Below are 25,241 nucleotides of genomic sequence, written 5' to 3' on the forward strand. Positions count from 1 at the left end.
ACATAAGTAAATAAATAAATAAATAAATAAATAATCCATTCTTTTCATACTTCATCTGCACTGCTATTTATGGGTTACAGATTGTGTAAAATGATGCTGATGAAAGAGCCATCACTTGAAAACTGTTGGTGAAAATGTGAACCTGCATGCTTTCCATGATGTGTCCATATTTGTATATAGCTGTAATATATGTATGTCAGTCTTGTCCTGTGTTTAAATTATATTTTGCACTGAATGTACCAGAGATTTGAGTCCTAGTCTGGTCTCTTTTGGTGTTTGTCTTTATGATTTGTGACTCTGCTTTCATTTGTTTGGCTAATACTGGTAATCTTCCCCCTGACACAGTGCTGGCAGATTTAAAAAGTGTTGTTAGAGCCATGACTTACATTGTATCTTTCTGCTAGGCCAATCAAACTGCACATGTCAGCTTACTCAGTTTGTCTTTACATGTTCCAAAGTCCAGCACTTCAGCTGACAACTGAATGGACAAGAAATCCCAAAGATTCAGACCTACAAAGTTCCAGTTCCTCAGCATCTGACAGTATTGCAACGTGCAAAACAGATAAGCAGGAGCTGAACACTCAAACTCAAACCTAAATAATTACTGTTCACCAAATGCATGAGTAGTAAGCCTTTGTTTATTATGAATCATGAGTGACCCTGAACCACAAAACCAGTTGCACGGGTATATTTGTAGCAATATCCAAAAATACATTGCATGAAAATTACAAATCAAAATGACTGATTTTTCTTTTATTAAGTAAAAACCATATTCCATGAAGATATTTTGTACATTTCCTTCCTACCTATATGCATTGCTAAGAAGTTCATTTGGACTATCTATCTATCTATCTATCTATCTATCTATCTATCTATCTATCGTACAATGGGAGAACTTCTAACGATCCTCAGATGACGACGGTGGTGACGTAGCGCTGGCATCAGAGCAGAATTTGAAACGGTGGAGCCGGTGGACAAGAGACGAATCTACGAATCGAAACATGTTTACCTCGGCATGGACTAGTTAGCAAGACAAGTATTTACTCTGCGTTCAGCTTTTTTCAGAGTTTATAAGACAGTTTGTCCGCTGTTGTCCCCGTGAGAAGAGGAAGAGAGGGTCCGTTCTAAACTTTAGTAACTTAGAGTGATTTTGTCTTGCGTTAAACACAGTGCTGTCTGTCGGTCGGTGTGTATTTTTAACAAAATGAGGCGTATCTCTTTGTACGTTCGTCTAATTAAAGGACAGAGTTTAATTTGAGAGTTTTAATGGTATTTTTTTAAGCGCTAACTTAAATGAGCTAATCTGCGCTAGCTGGAAGCTCTTAGCATCGGTTATCGTGTCCAAACTCAACTAAACTCACTCCACTAAAGCGACTTCATTTATTGTCAGCTCTTTCTGAGAAACCTCGAACTAAACTCTTTTACTAAAGCATTTTCGCAGTTGACTGCGAGAACAACCGTGAAGAGGCCGGAGACAGTGGGTGTTTTTTTTTTTTTTCCCTGGTAGCGAGTCTTAACATGAGCAGAGTGCTGGTTAAGTTCGAGTAAGCGGTCTGCAGATTGACTGGACACTCGCTGGAGGTGATGGCTCGGAGGAGACTGGACAGTCGCAGTGGATCCTCGGCTCTGCTGTCAGAGATCCACACTCACATCCACACGGATCCTCTGGACACCGTGTTTGACATGAGCCACGTACTGGGCAGGTGTGTAAAATACTCCTCATGACCGAAAAGATGTCTTCTTTTAAGTGTTTCCATGTTTTCTTTAATGTTGTCATAAAGTGTTTATGTATGTTGATGAAGATTGGCTTGACTGCTCACATGATGTTAATGTGTGTCTGTAAATATGTATATGAATGGGATTCTGTTCGGTCGTATCTTGACATTCTTATACTAAAGTACTGTCATGTTTAATGAAATAAAGTATCCGTCATTAGTAGTTTTAGGGAACTATAGCATGTTTTTGCAGTCTCAATTTATTGCTCTACACATCATTTAATGTCTTTGAGTAACTTGTGTTTATAGTTTGAATATGTATTATTCCAGTTTAGTATCAAATGATTCTTAAGATATCATTCTGCAGTAGTCAACATATGAAGTTAATTTAAAAAAGTTTATCAAAGTTGTCCTAAGACAAGAACACATTTTGTTTTTTTAGGACAACGTTGATGAAAGGTTTTGATCCACTTAAAATGTTGACTAGTGGAATATGTCAGGTGCCCAAGAAACGTTTCCTATTATTATCAATGTTGAGCACTGTTGTGCTGCCTAATGTTTTTGTGGAAACTGTAATTTAATTTTTTTTTCAAGACTTACTAATGAATGGAATATTTAATATACACATCTTAATTGTCACTTTTAATCAACTTAATACATCATTGCTTTATAAAATGTAGTTATTTCGTCTCATTGGGTATGTGCAATGCATGCAGTTGTAATATTTACAGCATCATTACCAATAAGGGAAGATTTGTGGTCCCAAATCATAAGGCAACATATGAACGGTAGGAAAGATGTGTTCCTGGTTTATTTTGATTATTTTTTCACAGAGTGAGTAGGACTGAAGGTTGTCTGGAGTATGGAGTCTGTCCTGCTCCGCTATTCAGGATGGGAAAGGCCTTGCTCACTGAACTGTGACTAATATGTGTGTGTGTGTGTGTGTGTTTCTGCTAAACCACTACAGCATGGCTTTGGATTTTGCAGGAAGGAAACCCATGTGGGAACCAGACCCAGTTTTGTACTGTGCTGTAGATTGTACTGTGAATACTGAGAAAGAGGAAGTGACATTGGTCTCTTCCTCTTTCTCTCACACCATTTGCATACAACCATATTCAGATTGTTTTTATGCTGCTGGCTGTGTTTTTTAACAGGAAACTATTGCACAGTTCACTTACAGTTTTTATTCAGTTCGGTGTGAAGATGTTGTGTTGTTTGTTTCTGTGGAAACAAAGTAGTAAATATGAGAGTGAATACGTTAATTGTTAATTGGTTTTTATGAGATGACAACACGCAAAGTTGTTCAAATAGAGCAGTTTCGTTTTGAGACCATAAGAATGGGGTTTGTTGGTGTTTATTTGCATTGGAAAATACCTTGAAATGTCAGGGATTTTTCCCTGGTCTGGGAGAGTCACAGAAATTATTAAATGCAAAGAAGTAATGGAAAATCAGTATTGATTCTATTCATATGCAGGGTTTTCATTATCATATTGATATACGTAATTCAAAAAATTTGTGGTCTTGGTTTTTTTAATGAAATACATAGCTACTTCTAGCAAAAGTGACGGTAAATACATTTAAATGTTACAAAGGATTTCAAATAAATGCAGTTTTTCTGATCTTTCTAATCATAAAAGAATCCTGAAAAAAGTGTCATGGTTTCCACAAAACATTAATAATTAGAAGAAATGTTGCTCAAATCAGCATATTAAAATTATTTTGAAAGGATATGATACTAAAGATTGGGGTAATGGTTGTAATATATATTACAATTGACTGAAATAGAAAACAGTTGTGATATTAATACAATATTACAGTTTTTAGAGGTATTTTTTTTTATAGCTTGGTTAGTACATAAGTCGCCCAAACCTTTGATAGGTAGAATATACTTTTGTTACAGTTTTGATTTTGACTTTGATTCGGATCCAATATCTACATGGACACAGGTTGTGTGGTATATAGCACAGTATGATACATAATGTATTATAACAAAATCTGTTTACAGTCTGGTCCAAAGAATTGTGGCATTGATTTGATTATATGCTTTATATCCTGATGTCTCACCTGTTCATGTTGTGACAGTAATTGCAGTTTTTAGAGTAAAGACTGGACCACATCAGTCATCTAACCTGATATTAAGCTGTGAGAACATCTAATAGAGGGTTTGAATCATTTAATAACTATCTGTGTCAGTAAGAGCTTTAGTGTGAATGAGAGAACTGCTTTAGGTGTGACTGATTGGATGCAAACGGTGACATCTTTAAAGTGCATCATAAAAAATAAAGAGTAGAAAAAAAAGTAGAACTTGAGGTACTTTATTTGTAACTTAAAAAATGTCCTCCATTATACTAATTTTATTCTATCTCTATATTTTTTTCTGTTTCTGTTTGTCTCCCTCAGGGGGAAGTTTGCAGTGGTGAAGAGGTGTGAGGAAAAGGCCACGGGGAAAGTCTTCGCTGCAAAGTTCATCAAGAAGCGGCGACGAGGTCGCGACTGCAGAGCGGAGGTGATTCACGAGATCGCTGTTTTAGAGGCGGCAAAGAACAACCCTCGTGTGGTGAACCTGCACTCGGTGTATGAGACCGATCATGACCTGGTTCTAATGCTGGAATAGTGAGTGCCACATAATCTGTACGCCCAGTATACAGAACAATTGTTGAGCTCAGTACTAAGAATAACTGTGATTGTGTTTGTGCACCAGTGCGGCGGGTGGCGAGATATTTGACCACTGTGTGTCAGAGGAGCTGCTGCCCGAAGATCAGATCATCCGTCTGATCCGACAGATGCTTGAGGGAGTTCACCTGCTGCACCATAGCAGCGTGGTCCACCTGGACTTAAAGGTCAGATGCACGGCTGCCTTCAACACCTAACACCAACAATCTATATTTCTTCTAAAATACATTAGTTTTATTTATTATTGAGTCAATGTTTTTCTTTCATTCAGCCCCAGAATATTCTCCTGACGAGTCTGAGCCCATTGGGGGATATAAAGATAGTGGATTTTGGCTTGGCCCGCAGGCTGGGCTCTTCTGGGGAGCTCAGAGAGATTCTGGGAACCCCTGAGTATGTAGGTAAGGTTTATTCAGTGCCATTCATCTTCAGATTCACACACATCTCTGTATTCATGGGCTCATCACAACAGAAGAGTTCATGCTCGGTGAACATTTTTGTTTATTTTGTTTTAATGCTATATCCAGCCCCTGAGATCTTGAACTATGAACCGATCACCACAGCAACAGACCTCTGGTGAGTCTTAATCTTTTTCATCAGGTGTTTCAATAGACAGGGTTCCCACAGGGTCATATCCAGACCTGGAAAAGTCATGGGACATTAATACAGTTGTAGAAGGTCATGGAAATTCCACTGGTCATAAGACAGTTTTCTGTTCATAATGATAGTTCATGGAAAACTCTGGATGTAGTGAAAAGTCTGGCCATCACATGCTCTGTTCTGCAAAGTAAAGGAACAATATATACTACTGTTCAAAAGTTTGTGTCAGTAAAATATTTATAAATGCAGGAAGGATCCATGGCTGTATTTAAAAATAAAGTAAAACCATTATTATTGTGAAATATTATTGCAATTTTTAAAAGATTTTTTAAAATGTAATTTATTCCTGTGATGGTAAATCTGAATTGTCAGCATCATTACTCCAGTCTTCAGTGTCACAAAATCCTTCAGAAGTCATTCTACATGCTGCTTTGGTGCTCAAAAACATTTCTTATTAACATCAATGTTGCTTAATTTTATTAATATGAGCTAGAATGCGGTAAGCTAAAATGTGCTTTGAAACCATCTAAGACCAGCATGATCAAAAGCAGCTGAGGCAGCAGCAAGATGGTCTGATACTAGAGGCAAAACACTTTGTGCTAACAAGAGATATTTCATGCTTGGTGTCATATGTTGTTGTTTAAGCTGGTTTTTAACTGATTGTGTGTCTGTTGAAATCAGGAGTGTGGGCGTGATCGCCTATATGCTGGTGACAGGAGAGTCTCCATTCGCTGGCGAGGATAAACAGGAGACCTTCCTCAATGTATCCCAGGTGAACGTGGACTACAGCAGAGAGGCTTTCTCAAGAGTTTCTGAACTGGCTGTCGACTTCATCCGGAATCTGCTGGTCAAAGCACCAGAGTGAGTCTGATTTTAGACAGTTAGAGGAAGTGAAGCTTGTTTGCCAAGCACAGTGCTGCGCAATATAATGTACGCTACTGCTTCTAGATGAAGAGTCATATGATAAGTGCTATTGGAAACTCCTTCAGAGCGGTTATTATTCAGTGCCATTCCATTTTATTATGCATAACACAGTTTCAGAAATGAAGTCATTTCAATAGGCTTACAAATTAACTCTTATATGGCTCAAAGTACTTCCTGGATATTGACTTTCCCCATTGCCTTAGATTGTATAGCTATTGGTTATCACAAAGTATAAAGTCCAGGTTTCATTTTCTTTTCATTTGTCTTCAGACATTCACACATTTGCAGAAAACATTTAAGCCTGTAAGCAACTGAGATTAAATGAGGTCAGACTGTTAAGCAAAATTGGCAGGAAAAAGTTTGGTATAATAGATTTCCACTTGCTGTTATCAACTAATTAATGTACTTTGATGTTATTATTACTCTTTACTGTTTCAGCATAATAGTATCAGAATGTTTTCCATTCAGCCACATCTCAAAGTCCTTTTGTGAATTCTCCTCTGCTTTATCAGGGATCGTCCCAGTGCAGCCGATTGTATGACCCATCCCTGGCTGTGGCTCCATTATCCAGGTTCTGATCCGATCCCCGTGACCCCACGCACTCCCCGGGAAAGGAGTTACGGTGGGAAGTGGTCCGCGCCACCCGAGGATCCCGAAGACAAAGAGAACATTCTGGACTCGCCGCACACCAAGAGGTTTCGTTTTGAGGAGGACATGTCAGCCACCGGCGACGGTGACCACTTGTGCTGATCCAAAAGGGAAACACACTTACACTCAATAGCATTTTGTTCCTTGTTGTTGGCCCCCACACAGCACCAGCAAACACGCTTCTGTCCTAATGCTGTTTTCAACATCCTCTGGCCAACCAAAAGGGCCAAATCTAGTGTAACGTTAAAGAGTGAGAATCTAAATATCTATGTTGCTGTCCTGTCTCAAGATGCCTTTTCCTGCCATCTTCGGGTTTTAAATGATTCATTTAAATATTTTAATTGCCATTCAGTATCGATTGAATTTTCTGCTGATCTCAGCCCATGTTAATCTCAACACTATTTCCATTACTGCACTTAAGGGATTTTCAACAATAAGGGATTTGAAAAAGACCGTTTTCTGCTTTGCGTCTCAACATCAGAAAGAGTTTGTATGATTAGACTCTGTTAATTGCGATGGTCTCTGTTAAAAAGGTTCAGTGCAGGAATGCTCTCGGTGTATTGGTGCGTGTTTTGTCTTGCATCCTCAACTTCTCGTGGCATTGACACATTCGTGGGCTCCATAAAAATGTGACTCAACTCAAACACGCACAACACACCCTCTGGATTACACAAATATGTGTTTGTATTGGTCACAGAACTTCCTCCCTGATAATGACTAAAGAAATGCAGGAAAGCACTTAAACCCGCTATTGTATGCGTTTGTGTCACTAAAATAAGAGAAAATATTTGTAACCGCTTTAAATTGAGTAAATCATCTGTATCTGTTTTAAAATGATTTTTGTTTTAAATATTTCCTTTTTTATTGCCAATTTATTGTATAATAAACTATTATTAAGCAAGATTCTAGCATTTCCCCATGGCAGGCGCCTAATATCTCAGTGCCTGTGATGGTTTATGGTTTATACATGATCTTGAAATGACAGTTTTCTATGCACCGATTTGAGGTAACTCAGGGTTTTTGTTGCCTTGTTTTGTACAGGAGTTTCTAAACTAATGCTATTAACTGATGGAGGGTTCAGCCTTGTTCTCAGGGTTAGCTGTAACTGCACAGTTTACCAGTGTATATTTCTCCAGTGCCTTTGTGTGCATTTTTTTTCTATGCTTGAACCGAGCAACCCGACTTGATCTTCTGTAATACTGGCGCAGCACATTAATGTGGATGTATTCTTGTTAATGTTTATCCTGTTTTAATTGACATACTGGGACACCCTTTAGACTGATGGCCTGTTGTGTTTTAAAGTAAATTATTTCTATGTGCTTTTGGTTATGGAGATGTATATGTATTCAGTGGGATTTAGGCTATATTTATGGTCTTGGATTAGGTAGGGCATGAAAGGATGGGTTATCAAAGTTGGCTGTTATTGTCGAAATGATATGCTTATGTTCGGATAGTGAAGCATGTTTGGTTGTGATGAAAGTACATGGTGTGAATTCTGGAAGGAAGGCAATGAATGTTAGAATATTGTGGTGGAAAGGCTTCTGCACATCAGAAAGTGTGTAGTAATGAAACAAATACAACTAGATCAGCTTAAGGTGTATTGGTGTAATATTTAGTTGAGTGGCTGTTAGAACTGGAAATGTAAGTATTGCAGAATTCTTAAGGTCGAGCCCTTTGGTTATTGTTCTCCGTTTAAAGAGGTGTGAAGAGCTCATGTGTGTTTGCGTGCTCAGGGCCTTACGCTTTCCCAGAGATGTCACCAGTCTGCAATCATAATAGAGCTATTGTCTCCTAAGATGAGAGGCTCTTGTCACGGTCGTGTGCTTGCTGTGTGACATCATCTTAAAGAAAAACTTGAATCTATTCCTTGCCTGGGAAACAGCCTCAATAATGTTTAAGGGCCATGAGGTATTTGATGCTGGAACTCAATAGAGAATAGACCGGGCTTTGGAGAGCATTTCTGAGCAGTCACTGTGGTATTTGCAGAAAGCTTGTGACGAACTTTCTCGATTTTCTTTCTATCTGAGGCAGGATTAGTTAAAACTGATAGATATTTCATTTCATCATGAAAACTGTGTATTTTGAGTTCTGTGTACCAGAATAAATGATGCTCAAATGATTTACACAAATTATAATAAAGCCATTGACAGTCGAGTGTTGTAAAGGATGTACCCTTAAAATAGACTTTGTATGTTGTTGATTAATGACTCATAACATTTTCAATTTTTTTTGTAAAATGAGACATCCCTCATACAACACCATTGATTTATTTAAAATTTCCTAGCTCTGGCATGCGTCATCTGGCCATTTTTCCCCTCATATTTTCCATGAGAATAATACAAATGTATATGTATGTACTGTATGTGCATTTGATGTTGTAACTTTTCCTCAAACTCATTTTATGTCAACTTGAGACGCAATATTTAAATTAGTACTTAAAAATATATATAATTATTATTTCTAAATAAACAGATCACTCAAACATTTCAACATTTTTATTGAGTCACATCAGCCTGGAATGACTATGAAGCAGGAAGTACATTCATCGCATTACATTGAGGATATTGCAAAAAACCACGTTCATACAAGAGAACGAGCCAAATAAAGTGCGCCACCTACAGTCTTCTGAGATTCAATACTGGAATCGTTTAAAATGCTAACCATCAAGCAGTCTATTAAACATTTCACTAACGTCAGTAAATAAAATATTTTAAATTATTTTTTTTTAATTTTTTTTACATCTAACCAAAAATATATTCTGTACATTTGATTCTAATGGAAGATCCTTGGATTTTTGTATTTGATAAATAAAATTTAACACCAAATATTAAACATGAACGTGTGATAAATCCACTGATGTAAGACTATAAGCATAAGCAGGCTGCTTAAGGAAATACTTTTTTTTCTTTTCATTCAAAAGTATCCATACTTAATAATGGATACATACTTGAATAAAAATCCATGCTTTTTAATTTAACAACATAAATGTATTAATAAGCATTTTCAGATTTCTCTTGAGGTTTTTTTTCTATGCTGTGGGAAATGAGAGCCCTTTGAATATAAGGGAGGTGAGGATTTTACAAGCATATCTACATTCCAAACAAACTATGTAAAGAAATATCATACTATATCAGACAGAGCTAAAGTAGTTAGATGCAACAGGCAATGAATAAGGCTTAATGTCAGGCAGTTAAAAGTTTTTCAAGGTTGGTCATTAAGCTTCAGTCTTCTCTTGTATTTTATGAGTGTTTTGTTGGCAGCATACAGTTATTCTTTCAAAGCCTAGAAACTCAAAGCTCTTGACTAACTGATATATCATCTACTCTGATAAGAATACATTCCATGTTAAGACTTGTGAAAGCACACACAGAGAAGAGTCAGAATTCCTGAATCACCCGGAAGTGATTCTCGATGGATGCTGGCTCATCCTCAAAATGTAGTTTCTTGCTAAGACAAGCGCCCAGATCCTCCAGAGTCTTTATAAAGCTGCGGTGCTCTCGCCCAACCCATGCCCTCATTGGGTCACATACCTCATATGGAGTGACATGGGCATGGATAGCCACCCCGCTGGAGGCCAGCTCACCCAGAGCACACTTATCGGTCACCCATGTCTCACTGCCCCCAGGGTGTCCTCCGTCCAGCCAGTACATATCTGAAACGCTATCCAAAAACAGCCTCAGTTCTGGATTTGCTCGAGCTCCAGCCAGCTCATACACCATCTGATTGAGAACAACACATCCTTTACTGAAGCCCACTATGGTGAGGGTGAAACCTGCAGGCAGGGGAACAGGGGTGGATGTACCACTAAGAGGGGGTAAGGGGTTTGAGAGGCCAGCCCGCTGCATGCTGTGACCCAGGAGTGCCCTCAGGTGGCGAATGGCTCCGTAGTCTGGAGAGTGTTCTGGTGCCCCAAATAGGTTGCTCTCTACAAAGTTCTGATAGCAGCTGAACTTATGTAGGTACATTTGGCATGCGCGGATGACCCAGATATGGCAGCCAGGGAAACGTTTACCCAGGATGAGGGCGACACGCTCCAGACTCCAGGACATCCATGGGGTAGCATCAGGCTGGTGGGCCATTTCCTGCTGAAAGTTCTGCATGGTGGATGAGAATGAGAAAGTTGCATATGAAAAGGAGATGAATAGTCAGTTTAACAAACTGAGTCCTAGCAGTCCTATATATATATATATAAATAAACACTTTGAAGCAAAATCACTGTACCAAAGTATTTATGACTTTTCTGGTCATTCATAATTTCTGTTTTATTTTTAGATTGCTTTTTTCTGAAAATTTAGAGAGCCATTTCTCACCGATTAAAATTGTACAGCTGCACCTGAACATAATGAGAATTTTTATTTAATATAGCAATTTCCATGACTTCTGAAAATCGACCAATTTCTAAACATTTTAAATTTCTGTTTACACAATTCAGGTATAATTAAGTTTCTACTAACATTCTTCTAGAAGAAAATAGCAGGACTTAATGTACATGTCTTTTCATTTATCTGAAAAAGAAAAAAAAAAGTTCCACCATAGCAATAACTTACATTTTAAAATATATTAAAATAGAAAACAATTATTTTAAGTTGTTATGTTTCGCAGTGTTACTTTATTACTTTATTTATTTATATACATTTTTTTGTAAATACAGTCTTGGTGGGCATAAAATTTATTTTATTTTTTTTCCCTCCGAAACATTACCAATCATTTTTTACGTTCTCTTTTTTCTCAAAATAAAGGCTTAACCAGAATATAAACTTGGAAAATACTGTGCTTAAAGAAACAATGAAATATGAGCATCACTCCAAGTCTAAAGGATTTCAGAAATCCCCAGTAACCTGTCTTAAAGTGGTGTGCATATGTGCGATAACTAAGCAGACTTCTGCAGTATGTGTCCTGGGCCTGTTTCAATGTCTCTAATGAAAAACTAAATATAGATCCAACCCGAAGATAAACTGCTATAGGCATATTTTGGATCAAATCAAAAACGGTGTAAACAGTATCTAATTCCTGACAGTGTTGAGGTCTTTCCTAAGGCATTGTTGATTACAAAGGCCATCTAAAGCAGGGCATGCAGTCAGTGGTACTGATGACATGCACCAACCTGAATGTCTCCAGGAAAGAAGACTACGTGATTGTTGCCTTTCTGAAGGTCCTCTGTTTCGTTGTCGCATGGTCCCTGTGTTTCCGTGGCAGGTCTTAGGAGCAGAACGTCATTTACGCGGTTCTGATCGTAACCGGGGACTGAAGTCAGGCGGCGGAGCGCGGGCGCAGCAGCGGAGGTCCCGGGCCCGCACAGCCCCGCCGCGGCGCTCATCTTCCTCGCTATAGCAGCTAGCGATAAACAAGCCACAACTGATCGGATACTTCCCATAAGCTAAAGGATTATGTAGCGGCGACTGCGCGACCTGCAGCAGCATTAAGACTGGAACCATCACTGCAAAACCAGAGCAAAGAATAACGCCGCATGATCCGAACTAATCCAATGGGCATTCAGACGCCAAACTTGAAGCTTAAAATAAACCAAAAGTTTCAGGATAGTGAAATATGTTTGGTGTATAATTTGCTCATATTAAACGCCGCCGAGTTCGGGAGCGTCAAACTGTGACGCCGGTGCGCATGCGCGGAGTCCGGGCGCGTTGAACAGCAGAAGCGCTGATACATAGCGCATTTGGATTGACTGCTTGAATAGAACACTGTAGTGTTCTAATTCGGCACAGTTATGTTTAATCTACTGTCCAAAAAGACATTATTTTTAAACTTCAGGAGGCGGAATCTTGCCAGGAGTCCTGACTCTTGTCGGTTCGATCGGTTCTTTTGAACAATTCGCGTCAAACAAACGGTTTCAGCGATTTACAATATGCGTCATATTGTCTCTTATATGGCAAGAAACATTACAGGCTCTAATGTTGTACAGGCACTGTTTTATTAGTTTTTTATGCTGTATGTGTCAATTTGTTGCAACCATTGTTCAGCTAATACAACCCTAATAAAAGGTAAATTTGAACCCAAAAATTTTACTTAAATTAATTGTATTATATCTTTGTTAAAATCGTTTAAATATAGTTATATTCATAAACGACTTGTTTGAGTGCGTTTTATTTATTTATTTATATTTTTCCGTTCAGACAGTTTTTTTTAAACGGTTCAACTGATTTTTTGAACAGTTTCGACTCAATAGAACGATTCGTTCATGATTCGGACGTTAGCGGAAACCGCTGCTGGGAGCAAGAGCATGTGAGCTGTTCTGGAGTTTCACGCCTTCAAGTAACATATTGTCCGTGAAAAACAAGTACGAAGTGTGTTTGTCAGTCAGTTAAGAAAAAAATATCTGTAAATTATCTACTCTGCCTCATTGTAGTAGCTACGGGCATGCTAAACTTTGGACTATTACTGTTGGACAGAAACTGATAGTCACAGTGTTGTCCAGCGTTTATCAACTTAGAAGACACTTCAAACGTCAAAGTAAATTTCGTCGTGAAGATTAAAAAAAAACAAATAGAACTCAAATGCTCATGACATTTCTGTCAACTAATTAAACATATCCCAACTTTATCCGTTAAACATTAATGAGTGTTGTTAAGGAAGGTTATGAAGTGTTACGTCCCTGAGTTGACTGAGAACCTGGTTTGGTCTGTGGGCCAGTAAAGGTTTAAAGTATTTCTGCTTTCTTGAGGGATGTCCTGTTCTGCTGTGGGGCGACGGCTGGTTGCATGTCTCCTAAACATCTCAGAAGCTCGGAGAAGAGACCTGGTGGAGACGGTGGCTAGATCAGCCATCACTGACACACTTGGTGAGACCTTGCATGCATGGTTTATATTGAAGAAAATTAGCCATTAATTTCTTTAAGATTGATTCAAAATTGTAATTAAACTATGTTTAAAGTCATTGGGAATATTTTTGTTCCATGCCATTGCACTGAGTTGTTGACAAAACTGTCTGGATCTGTCCTTCAAAAGGAACAAAGCGTGAAGGCATCACAGTGCTTAACATCTTCAATGATGTCGACTACAACCGCTCTGTCATTACTATTGTTGCAAGCATTGACCTAATAAGTGAGTTGCCTGCTCTTCCTTCCTAGATTTTTTTATAAATGTCCAGTTGCGAGAACAATTGCTTTGTTACTAATTGTATCAAAGAGGCTATTCTTTATTGTCATCCATTTTAGGGGAGGCTGTATTGTCAGCTTGTGAGCGTGCATGCTCTCTGATTGACATGAATGTCCATGAGGGCATCCACCCGTGTATGGGTGCAGTGGATCTGGTGCCTCTCTATCCTCTGGGGGAGGAGGTGGGCCTTGAGGAATGTGGAAAAGAGGCCCAGGGTATGTGGCCATGCATGCAAATAAGACATTTAAATGCGTTTTCTGAATCTCCAGGTTGCAATGTATAAAAACAGTTACAATGTAGTCTTAAAGTATACATAAAATACAGCACAAACATCATTAATTATTTTGGGGTTAACATTGCATTATTGATAGGGACCTATTATTATTATTTGAAGAATTTAGATTTGTGTCAGTGTCAATATGTCAAGTGATTTTTATTATATGTACCATAAAGTGTTACACTGCTGTTTTCTTTCTTTGTGTAGCTTTAGCCACGGCTCTAACGGAACGAGTCACGGGCACCAGTGTCTTTTTGTTTGGCTGGGCTGATTCTCCTCAGCGTCGAGGTCTGGCTAAGAGGAGGAAGGAGATTGGCTGGTTCAAAAAGGTCTTGGATATGTCAACCATCCAGCCAGATTTAGGTCCACAGCCCACAAGGAAATTTGGTGTTACAGGTTACTTTTTTTTTTTTAAAAACCTACAATTACAAAATATAGAACATAAATGAAACATTAAAGTAGATTTTGCATCAAAATAAATGAACAGACCACAAAAGTAGGGTTCCAGAAGTAAAAATCTAAAGTTTTCCAAGAATAGGACAAGTTTGTAATATATAGTATATGCTTTTGTTGCAACTATCAGCATAATTTCATAAAAATTAATATAAAAAAACTTTGAAAAATTCTACATAACAAAATAATACTATTAAATAGTTTAATTCCAAGTGATTGGACTATTGTTTATATTTGGGTGTACATGAATAGTTTGCAATATGTGTTTTGTAAAAAGATATGATTGCTTTTTGTTTAACAGGTTTAATTCAGGCCTTTTTGACCATATTGACCGAACGATCCATTTAAGAGTGTTTCGGTTATCTAAATTACTATTCAAACCCTTACTAAAAAAATAACATTTATCTAATCTGCAGGTATTGGAGCCAGCCCCTATGTCATGAACTGTAACGTGACCATCGATACCCAAGATCTGGCCGTGGGCCGAATTGTGGCTTCAGCAATCCGTGAATCCAGTCCTGGCGGTATCCCTGGAGTTCAGGTCATGGCTCTACCACATGAAGGTGCTGTGGAGATCGCTTGTAATGTAGAGAGTGTTCAAGGTGGTCCTTCGTCTTCATCTTATGCTGAGGAAAAATGGCCAAGTTTTACCATTGGAGGGCAAAACTTCTGTCATGCTCCAGCCTCACTAATCACGTCACGAGTAGCAGAACTGGCTAGACAGCATGGAGTGGCCATCAAGGGTACGGCCCTGGTGGGGTTTACCCCATGTGAGTGCCAGAGACTGGCAGAGGGAGCACTCTCAAATGGCATTGGAGAGTTCTGGAAAGAGCTGCAGCGTGTGCACATGTGAACAAGCCAAAAGCTTTCACCTCTGTGCTAAATTGCAGACTAATCAATGGTTAATTAGAGGGCATTAATTGAGTCATCAACAACTTACCTATTTGTTTACAAGAACAGTGCTTAAAGGTATATTTCAGCCAAAAATTACAAATCTTTCATTATTTACACACGCTCATGTCACTCCAACGCCTATGTGTCTTATTGTCCTTCTGTGAAACACAAAAAAGAATTGTAGGAATAGTGGTAGCCATAAACTTACATTGTGTAGACAAAAACACTGGGACATTTTTTTTTCAAATATCTCCTTTAGAGTTCTACAGAAGAAAGTAATGCAGGTATGGAATGGCATGAGGATAAGTGAGTGATGACTGGATTTTCATTTAGTAGTCTTCATTAATAGTATTAATTTGGTTACAATGTGAATTTCAGCTGTCAATTAACTCTCATCTTATAAAAGCCTGAATAATGATTTATCAAATGCTTCGGGTCAGTTTATGTTGATGAAAAAAGCCCACATTCTGGGTGTAATTTAGTTTTGATCAAGTAGGACAAGCATAGTCATACTTAGGGTGCCTTATATGTTAATGCGTAACGTAATTATTACTTGTTTGGAATATATTTTTAATTCCTAAATTTGCAGCAGTTCTGTGTGTGAATGTAAAAGTTTTAATGCCATCATTTGGGATCATTAACCGTACTTATTCATCACATGATGTTCTGCTCATAGGTGCATATAATTATACAAAGGGTAATTAGGCCAGGGCAGTTTGAGGAATCCTCTCCTATTGCTCACATACTAAATTACACATACTGTTACAAAAATGCATTGGAAGAATATCAAGGCTGGCAAGTACAGACAGCAACAGGAACTCTTATTTCACAAGCTGCTAAAGATTGACTTCAGTGATATTTTTCAGAGGAACAAGAATTCCGCTAACATGTTTTGAAAACATTCACACAAGTTTGTGCTTGACTGAGCTGATTATAAAACCTAAGCATGGGATTCCTGACATTATATTATTGCTTCCATCTGGAAGAGAAATATACTGTCAAAGATGGTCTTATGCAAAAAGACAGTCAAATTAAATGTAATGTGGTGCTTTAAACACAAGATTCCATCTGTTTTTTTTTCTCACCTGTAAACATTTCACTTGCTGCACCAGTGTTGTCAAAGATCAAAAACTGTCTAGATGGCACAGAAAATAGTAATGGGGACAGAAATCACTAACTACATTAGTGATGAGGCAGTCCACATTTGGAACATATTAAAATAAAAATGGCACACTCCAAGCAGCTGCAAAACTATTACTGAAGCCACAGTTTTGATTTTATGGAGTTAGATTGGCGTGACCAGGGGCCTGTACCATGATGGTAGCTGAACAAATTCAGAGTTACAGGATTAGTTATGAGTTGACAAAACCAAACCTCTCCAATCCACCTTTGTTGGTACCATGATGCTGTTCATCAACTTTCTTTGTCAACTCAGGCTTTGATCCTGAGTTTGTGGAGCGTGTGCACATGAATGTGTGACATCACTGGCAAACGGCCAATCACGAGCTTTGCAACACAAAGCAAGTTTGATTTACCTGATGGGAGAGACCCAGCGAGATTCTAAACTGAAGGTTAAAGGTTTTGCTAAAGGTTAAGAGATTGAAGAATATGGCAAATTTAAACCTCATATGAAATATGAAGGAGGACAAATAAAATAAATAATCTTGCTCTATCGGTCCAGTGACGTGAAACTTGTTAACTTAGTTTATACATTCGAAAATATATAGTGATAGAGCCTCGAACATATAAGGTCAGATTTTTTTTTTTTTAAAAGTGCAATCTATTGATACTACAGTTTATTTATATTACATGATCTTTATACATTAATATTTATTTTAAATAAATGACTTATAATAACTGTTAACCTAAAATTGATTGTATGTAAAATATAATTATAATATGAATCACAATAATTATATAAATCATAAAATTACTCAGTAATTATTAAAGCCAGACTTCTATTTTTTTATTTTTGAGTAATAATGACCTTTAATTTGGAGCAAGATAAACTGGAGTGACTTTGTGTAAGACGTGTCACTTCTCTAACATCTAATTGGTCCAACTTCAGTTTGCTTCAGCAGGTTAGTGTAAGTTACTTTGGCAATGAATGCCGCTAAAAGCCAAGCCACTTACGTGGTACCTAAAACCCAGGATTGGTGCAAACTAACCTGAAACTTACATGGCTAGGCAGCTAATCTAGCTTCATGGTACAGGCCCCTGGTTTATATAATGATATAAATTCCCATATGTGACCCTGGACCACAAAACCAGTCTTAAGTTGCTGGGGTAGATTTCTAGCAATAGCCAAAAAATACATTGTATGGGTCAAGATTATAATTTTTTGTTTTATGCCAAAAATCATTAAGACATTGAGTAAAGATCATGTTCCATGAAGATTATTTTTGAATTTCCTACTGTAAATAAAACCGTAATTTTTGATTACTAATATGCATTGCTAATAACTTCACTTGGACATCTTTTAAAGCTGATTTTCTCAGTATTTAGATTTTTTGCACCCTCAGATTCCAGATATTCAAATAGTTGTATCTCGTCCAAACAAACCATACATCTATTTAAAAAAAAAATACACTTAAGACTGCTTTTGTGGTCCAGGGTCACGTATAAGATACATACATCAACAACACCATACATCATAATTGTACAACCTGTAATCAGGTATCAGTGCTGTAATGCACTGATGTTAATCCTATTTAAAGTTCAGTAGATTTCAAACACACACATGCATGCGCAATGTAGTACATGCTTAAATCGCAAGCATGAATCACAAAGTAAATTAACACAATCATAAAGAAACTCACCAAGCCACCAACACAAAAATGGAGTGCATTTTACACTTAATCCAGCTGTTTTTCCTTGACAGTAAACCCCTGACTCATATTTTAATAGTGCTGATAAACTAACCACAATCACATGATCTGGCAAAAAATTATCAATGAAAAGCAATGCTATTAAATTTCGTATTAGACCAGATCTTAATACAGTCATATCGCACAATCCATATTTAAGGAAATCAATGGATCTGGGTCCTACATTGGCACTGGAAATATAAAAACACCCAGTAACATACTTTACCTGGCAGCTTGATTATATATAGTTCTGCCATCATTCTCTCAGCAGAAAAAGTTGGGTGCTAGACCGCAAAATGGGGAAAAATGAAGTCCTATCAGGGTCTAACTTTTAAGACAGAAATGTTAAACATTCTACCCCGTGCACAAGCAACACTACTGAGTTTACTGAAATAAAACATATGTAGCTGCAGATGTAACATTAAATGTCTGTATAACAAAACATACACAAGTGTTACAGTATAAGAATATTTCAGTGTAGTCACATTGCACTCTATAAAAGGCAACGGTCTTATTCAATGTACATGCCACTCAAATGATCAAGTAGAACAATTGCATCCACAGGGATTAATTTCAGAATATTTTGTTCTTGATTTATTCCTAATTAAATAATCCTAAGTGTTCAATCAAACATCACCTTTCCTTACACATGGTCACTTCTGGTAATTTTTTTGGCCAAAGGTATGGGTAGAATCCATATAATCATCAGTCACTTTGAAGTTCACTAACCAATTTGCAACAGCAGTTAATAATTCCTGAATCACATGACAATGCATTCACTATAAATTAAAAGAAGAAAGTGCATTGAGTGTTCAAGTAGGGTGTATAGTTCAACACATTTAGGGAAAGGAAATAAACGGTGGGCCACTGAACCAGCACTCAATGGGCAAAGAGAAGAGTGTGCCAACTGTAACAAGTTGAATTCTTACCTTTCATTATAAACAATCATACTATGCAAATATTGCCAAATGACAAAGCAAAAAGCACATGTGGTAAAACAATAGCATTGAACCTCGTATCTCTTGCTTGGCAGTATTGGTTTGCGTATTGAATAGATAGTTTTTGGAGGGATTTTACGAAGGAGTGGGAAGATGGAAGTGGTTTTGCAGTCTCATCTCTTTGAAACCCTTCTTGGGTCCCTGCCATTGCTAATGGTAACTGTGGGTTTGGGTGGAGCAGGGGGTCCTCCTGCAGTTACTGGGGGTGGTCCATTGCCTGGAACACGCCCATTTGGTCTTCCTGGAGCCCCAAAATTGGGTTCTCGAGGCACAGGTGCAGCACTGTTATTGGGAAATACTAGCACAGTACCATTTCCTGTTGGACAAAGAGTTCAAGAACGTGACAGACTTAACATAAGAGACACCATGATAAGAGTTACAGCTGTTAGTCTAGTTGCATAATTAAGTAGACATTTATCAAAAGCAACTTACAGTACGCCAACGGTAGGTACAAAAAGGAGTGGGATCTAATTTCTAACATTCGTTAGCAGATCAGATTCCAAACATAAAGCTACGACTAATAAAATCAGCATTGGTTACCTTAGTAGGACTGACTGCAAGAAGCACTAGCCATATTTGCTTACCTGTCTGCGCAGGAGTACCTGCATTTTGATTTGGTGGAGAATTTCCCCGCTGTTCTTTGCCCTATTGAGAGGATGAGAGATAAGACACCATTGTGTTGACTTTAGTCATAAACCAACACCTCCTGTTATGCAGTTTAATGGCTCAATATTTGACTGTGCAGCAGAAGTCAAACCAAATATGTTTGCTTCTGCATAAATTACTTCTACATTCCAATTTATTTGTTCCAAACAAAGACTTTGAAATGAGGTAGAATAAAAAACAAGCAATGTTTTTCCATAATAACTGAAGCAAATTTATGCTTGCAAATAACTAAAAGGAAGTACTCATTGAGGCATTACACTGGGGGTGCCATTTTGCATAAACAGGAAGACTGCACTCACCGTCTTGTTCTGCTGGTTAGCTTGTGCTAGCAGCTCTGGATTTGGTTCACTGAAATTAGGAACCTCAGAATACACCATACAGAACCTGTGAAAAACAATAAAATATGTATATAAAATATATAATCAAGCATGACCTTGGCATTGCTGGTGCCATGCTCTCCTGTTTGAGCTACAGAAACACTTACAAAAAGTGATTCAAGGCTAGGTTTCCATATAACAAATGTTTGTGTGTGTGTAGAGAGAGAGAATTTCATGTGATGATCAAGGAGACAACGGCTGAAATGACCAGTGCTCTCACCTTTTGCCTAGTACATCTGCAATGTTTATGATCATAACTACCATTAAATTTGAGTAAAAGTATAAAATCCAAACTTCTCTCACTACCGTCCAGGGGTCTCGAATAATGCTCCTGGAGGGCCACTTAATTGGCTTTAAATTGGGTTGAAACTAAAAACTGAAAGTCACTCTCCAAGAACAAGACAGGACACACATGCTATTGACATTTCCATTAATTTCCCAGGCTTGGAAAGCAAGAATATTAAAACTGAGAATTAAGGATTCCCATGACCATGGAAAACCCCAGATTTTGACCATTTACTGATCACTCCAAACAATTGCTTAAAGAAATCATGCAATTTATTGATTCATCATCGGTCACTAGATTTTGGAACCAACACAAGGGTTAATCACCATTTCAATGAATCTGTCAAGTGGACATGGTTATTGCCCAATGCTGATAAATCATAAAATGATGAACGTGGCAAGTGATTAGATTGCACTTTATATATTGTGAGAGGCAATATTTAATACTCACTCTCCTATTTTCTGTAAGTCTCCTCCCCTTCCAGTGTACAGTGTGAGGCACCCCTTCCACATTGAAGCATACCTAGCCAGAAACACAGACACATTGAAGTTAAAACAAACATATCTGAATGCACTAGGTCCATAAGACTTAATTCATATTTATTTATCCCCTGTACACGGTTACCACTTGCATCACTGTTATTGATGCGGAGCATTCTAGAGCACTTTGAGTATGACAACCCCACAAGGGGTTTAAAGCAGCTAAGGTCTAAAAGAACTACACAGACAGACAGGAGGTGGTTCGTACCCTCTCGTGAGGCGGATGATGTCCCCGGGCTGGATGAGGCTGCCCAGCTCATCCCACACGGAGATGGCGATGCTGCCGCTCTTATCCGCCACCCTGCACGAGCGCACCTCGTGCCCGTCCTTTGTCTTCGTCACCCGACCTGCGCGTGCACAGGAAAGTTCAGTCAAATCTCAGCTTTAACAAAACTACTAAAAACACACAAATTATTGCGTTACACGACGGCAGACGCATGAAAACCCAAAGATACAAGAACAGAGCAACAGTGAGGTCGAGCGCAACGTTAGACATGTTAATCATGAACGTTAGCACGGAGGAATTAGCTACTCTCGTGCTAATAAACGGTCGCGAGGGGCACAGCTGTGAATCCACTTACCGATTTCCAAAACTATAAAGACGATATTAAGGTTTTTCGATCCGGCCTTTACATCTTTAATCAAGATCACAGCTTCGTTGGAGATATTCGACATTTCTGATGGCTGAGGTGGAGGCTAGCACACCGGCTAGCGAAAACACAGCACTGTGAGATGATTTCTTGATCTAAAGCTAAATCTGTGCTATGAGTGGGTTCTAATATTTGCCAAATAAACTTCACTTGGCAAATAAACTTGGTTTACAAGACCGTTTTGTAAAGGCTGGTGTGTTTCTAGCGTAACATTTGAGGCAGTTGGTTTTCACACTTCAACATCGAGCTAAAGGAAAGAAAGTAAAAGGGGAAATAATTTCCTCCTCCACTATTAAAACTACTCGTATGAAACACTCAATTCGTTTTCCAGACAGATATTTTAGACTTCATCCTTTCCTAAACCTAAAGAAAAAAAACGACTCCAAAACTTCACTTCCAAGTCCGTCTTTGCTCAAAATGTCTAACAGCATCTGAGTCACGGTCTTTCTGTTAACCTACACTATCAGTACACGACGTCAAGTTAACAAATAGCTGTTAAAGTGGACGTTTCTTTACATAAACGTGCCGGTTATGTTGCGGGTTACGTTCAAAAGCGTGTCAGTGAGTTTAGTCACACACACTGCCAGTCAAACTGAACACTTAACGCCTCTTCATTTCACCCTCCACACGAAAACCATTAATCTGGTGTCTAAACGACATTTAAAGGCAAAAGCGACGAGAGTCGATCTAAATCGGATGTCGGCCGAGATAACTTTAGCTGCCTAACTTTAATGTGCGTTATGAGCACTTCGAAACTTCCTCATGGCCTTTAAAGTCTATATAATTATTGAATGTTTTCTACATGTGTAGCACAGCGAGCTTACTAGGAAAAATAATATATATTCATATATTAAAAAAATAAAAATCTCTATTTTCACAGCGCTATCTGTATCTCCCTCACTAACAAAGCGTCTGGTCTGCTCCAAACTAGTGATGTGTCGTTCGTGAACGAATCGTTCTTTTTGAACGAATCTTTTAGGTGAACGAATCGTTCTCGTTCACGCTATCCACTGACTCATATTTCTCGTTCAGTGAAGTTCCTCCCTCCACAGCAGCGCGGCGCTTATAAGCAGCGCATGCGCAGCTCGGTGAACCGGGTAACAAGCATTTCATCCTGTCAAAGAATTACTCAACCTCGAGCCAATAGCCTTCGAGTATGAGATGTGACAGAGTATGTGATTTGTTCAATGTAGTGAACGAATACGCCCTTCAATGAACGAGTTTCATATGAGTCTGAACGAGATCTAGAGATCTTATCGTTCGTGAACGAAATGACTGAACTGGTACCCATGTCGTTCGTGAATGAGTTGAATGAGCTGATACATCTCGTTCGTGAATGAAATGACTGAACTGATACACACATCTCGTTCGTGAATGAAATGACTGAACTGATCCACATGTCGTTCGTGAATGAAATGACTGAACTGGTACCCATGTCGTTCGTGAATGAGTTGAATGATTTAGTACATCTCGTTCGTGAACGAAATGACTGAACTGGTACCCATGTCGTTCGTAAATGAGTTGAATGATTTAGTACATCTCGTTCGTGAACGAAATGACTGAACTGGTACCCATGTCGTTCGTGAATGAGTTGAATGATTTAGTACATCTCGTTCGTGAATGAAATGACTGAACTGGCACACATGTCGTTCGTGCACGAGTTGAATGATACATCTCGTTCGTGAATGAAATGACTGAACTGATACACACGTCGTTCGTGAACGAAATGAATGAGAGTAAACCGGGTTAGTCTGCCATTTAGCATGTCAATCTCGCAAAAAATGCAAAGCGCAGTTATAGTTACTGTACTGTGCACATACGCTTGTTTTGATATTTAGCAATTCCAGGTTTAATCCCCGATTTATGAATGTGAATATATAATATACAAACTGTCGGACCAAACAATTAAAATGCTAATAAGGCAAGAAAACCTTGTGCTTTGTTCATCTGAACAACTTAATTAGACTTTATATATTGAATGCGATTATACACACATTAATAAAGCCAGATCAGTTTTTGTAACAAGTGAATACGTTCGTTGATTTAAGACATAACACATAATACACTCTATTTTGCCACCTGCTGGCTTATTTTGTGTATTACGAAGAAATGGTCACTGAACGAATCAGTGAACGATTCTGAACGAATCATTTTGGTGAACGAACTGAAAATGAACGAATCTCTAGAAAGAATCATAATTTCCACCACTACTCCAAACAGCGTGTGTTCGGTTCTTTAAATTCTACCGGATGTACCATCTTACTGTTCCGCGGGGGTGTTCAAAGATGTGTAAGTCTCGTTAAATACACAAATGCGATTTTAATATACGCACATTTGAGTGAACATACATGACAAAGTTTCACTCAATATTATCCAGTATCATCAACATTGTACAGGAACGAAAGCTTTAGGTTAAAGTTTTGGCTTGTACCGTGTTCTTGTTACATTGAGCTCAATCTGATTGGATACTGTGAAGAATGTGTCCACATGGATAGGAAATAACCACACACCATTTCCTTGTACGATTGTCGACGTTGTGTAATATGATTTGATTACACGTTCCAAAATATTTCCAGATGTATTTGGGTTGCATCACCACCTCAGTGATCCAATAAACTATTCGCGGTTACAAGGCGTTGTTTTGACAGTTATGCTGTATTCTAACGGCTGGGACCCCTGTATATCTGCGAAGTGCAGTTGGTGTTAACATCAAGGAAATCTAAACAAGTTTTTAAAGGCCACTGTAGTCATGTGTAAGACTTCCTTCTTCACATTTAGTGTTGTGCTTTTCGAATTCAAGTGTGAAAACTTGACTGCTTTACTAGCTAGATAAAGATTGTCATGAATTTTCACACACACAGCTGAGATGTATAAATTCGATTTTAAGGGGTTCAGCAGCAATTCTCTCAGTTTCGCGTTCACACACTCGAAAATAAAGTTCGTCACGAACAGGATTCGAACCTGTGCGGGGAAACCCCATTGGATTTCGAGTCCAACGCCTTAACCTCTCGGCCACCGTGACGCCATTTTTAAATCCCCGAAAATATATAATACCCAACTATATATATTATTGACTTAAATAGCTCTCTTAAAATACTACTCTATGTACACATAATTCCCGTCTCGACTTGAAACGTTAGTAACGTTTAACGTTTCTATCTAAAAGCAAGCACCAACATATGGTCTTCAAATAAACTTTCCTAAGGCGATAATATTAAAGTAAAAGTAATTATTACGTAAATGTAATGAAATGCCGACGTACACATGTTTTAAGCAAAGCATTAACGTTAGAATCTGATTATTATTATTAATAATATATACTAGTATTTCAAATCACAGTCTGATAAGTTTTTTTTAATAATGTTTATACTTCGTTAAGAAACAACTACATTTAATGTCATATTTGTCAACAAGCAGATGGAAACTGGCGACGTTTGGCCACACGATGGAGACAACATCCATTCAATTTTAAAGCTTCAGTTACAGAAACTAGTTACAGTGGCCAAAGAGATACTACTACTACTACTACTACTACTACTACAACTAATAATAATAACAGTAATAGCAA

General features: G+C 38.1%; 4 protein-coding genes and 1 non-coding gene across 7 annotated transcripts; 2 read left to right on the forward strand and 3 right to left on the reverse strand.

Moving 5' to 3' along the window:
• Positions 1-912: 912 nt before the first annotated feature.
• LOC113098499 (serine/threonine-protein kinase 17B-like) lies at positions 913-7,279 on the forward strand. Its single transcript, XM_026263622.1, has 7 exons — positions 913-1,703; positions 4,116-4,328; positions 4,417-4,555; positions 4,660-4,786; positions 4,913-4,961; positions 5,667-5,846; positions 6,422-7,279. The coding sequence occupies exons 1-7, from the start codon at positions 1,585-1,587 to the stop codon at positions 6,657-6,659; spliced, it is 1,065 nt and encodes a 354-aa protein (XP_026119407.1). The 5' UTR covers positions 913-1,584; the 3' UTR covers positions 6,660-7,279.
• A 1,758-nt stretch (positions 7,280-9,037) lies between these two features.
• LOC113098500 (UPF0565 protein C2orf69 homolog) lies at positions 9,038-12,164 on the reverse strand. The gene is made up of 2 exons (XM_026263623.1): positions 11,662-12,164; positions 9,038-10,651 (listed from the first exon to the last, which is right to left on the reverse strand). Exons 1-2 carry the CDS (start codon positions 11,929-11,931, stop codon positions 9,935-9,937), a joined length of 987 nt encoding a protein of 328 aa, XP_026119408.1. The 5' UTR covers positions 11,932-12,164; the 3' UTR covers positions 9,038-9,934.
• Positions 12,165-12,710: 546 nt separating this feature from the next.
• LOC113098516 (glutamate formimidoyltransferase-like) lies at positions 12,711-16,345 on the forward strand. 3 transcript variants are annotated; one of them, XM_026263640.1, is made up of 6 exons: positions 12,711-12,849; positions 13,234-13,350; positions 13,517-13,612; positions 13,726-13,881; positions 14,151-14,339; positions 14,813-16,345. In XM_026263640.1, the coding sequence occupies exons 2-6, from the start codon at positions 13,236-13,238 to the stop codon at positions 15,247-15,249; spliced, it is 993 nt and encodes a 330-aa protein (XP_026119425.1). In that variant the 5' UTR covers positions 12,711-12,849; positions 13,234-13,235; the 3' UTR covers positions 15,250-16,345. The 3 variants fall into 3 exon arrangements, with proteins under 3 accessions (XP_026119425.1, XP_026119426.1, XP_026119427.1); XM_026263641.1 differs by having other exon boundaries at positions 12,788-12,824; XM_026263642.1 differs by lacking the exon at positions 12,711-12,849 and adding an exon at positions 12,975-13,022.
• A 1,818-nt stretch (positions 16,346-18,163) lies between these two features.
• LOC113098502 (SOSS complex subunit B2) lies at positions 18,164-22,586 on the reverse strand. The gene is made up of 6 exons (XM_026263625.1): positions 21,605-22,586; positions 21,232-21,370; positions 20,935-21,006; positions 20,121-20,205; positions 19,740-19,800; positions 18,164-19,471 (listed from the first exon to the last, which is right to left on the reverse strand). Exons 1-6 carry the CDS (start codon positions 21,696-21,698, stop codon positions 19,269-19,271), a joined length of 654 nt encoding a protein of 217 aa, XP_026119410.1. The 5' UTR covers positions 21,699-22,586; the 3' UTR covers positions 18,164-19,268.
• Positions 22,587-24,613: 2,027 nt separating this feature from the next.
• On the reverse strand, positions 24,614-24,695 carry trnas-cga (transfer RNA serine (anticodon CGA)). The gene has a single exon. It is a non-coding gene; the product is annotated as a tRNA-Ser (tRNA).
• Positions 24,696-25,241: the final 546 nt, after the last annotated feature.

Source organism: Carassius auratus, unplaced genomic scaffold (assembly GCF_003368295.1).
Source record: "Carassius auratus strain Wakin unplaced genomic scaffold, ASM336829v1 scaf_tig00216571, whole genome shotgun sequence".
NCBI lineage: Eukaryota > Metazoa > Chordata > Actinopteri > Cypriniformes > Cyprinidae > Carassius > Carassius auratus.

Excerpts from the sequence above, each read along its gene's own strand:
- LOC113098499 (XM_026263622.1), top strand. The coding sequence starts at position 1,585 with ATGGCTCGGAGGAGACTGGACAGTCGCAGTGGATCCTCGGCTCTGCTG. Across the intron at positions 4,556-4,659 it reads TGGTCCACCTGGACTTAAAG|CCCCAGAATATTCTCCTGAC; the intron begins GTCAGATGCACG and ends TCTTTCATTCAG. Across the intron at positions 4,962-5,666 it reads ACCACAGCAACAGACCTCTG|GAGTGTGGGCGTGATCGCCT; the intron begins GTGAGTCTTAAT and ends TGTTGAAATCAG.
- LOC113098500 (XM_026263623.1), bottom strand. The coding sequence starts at position 11,931 with ATGGGAAGTATCCGATCAGTTGTGGCTTGTTTATCGCTAGCTGCTATA. Across the intron at positions 10,652-11,661 it reads TCTTTCCTGGAGACATTCAG|AACTTTCAGCAGGAAATGGC; the intron begins GTTGGTGCATGT and ends TCCACCATGCAG.
- LOC113098516 (XM_026263640.1), top strand. The coding sequence starts at position 13,236 with ATGTCCTGTTCTGCTGTGGGGCGACGGCTGGTTGCATGTCTCCTAAAC. Across the intron at positions 13,882-14,150 it reads ATGTGGAAAAGAGGCCCAGG|CTTTAGCCACGGCTCTAACG; the intron begins GTATGTGGCCAT and ends TTCTTTGTGTAG. Across the intron at positions 14,340-14,812 it reads AAGGAAATTTGGTGTTACAG|GTATTGGAGCCAGCCCCTAT; the intron begins GTTACTTTTTTT and ends TCTAATCTGCAG.
- LOC113098502 (XM_026263625.1), bottom strand. The coding sequence starts at position 21,698 with ATGTCGAATATCTCCAACGAAGCTGTGATCTTGATTAAAGATGTAAAG. Across the intron at positions 21,371-21,604 it reads CTTTATAGTTTTGGAAATCG|GTCGGGTGACGAAGACAAAG; the intron begins GTAAGTGGATTC and ends GTGCACGCGCAG. Across the intron at positions 19,801-20,120 it reads CTAACCAGCAGAACAAGACG|GGCAAAGAACAGCGGGGAAA; the intron begins GTGAGTGCAGTC and ends TCCTCTCAATAG.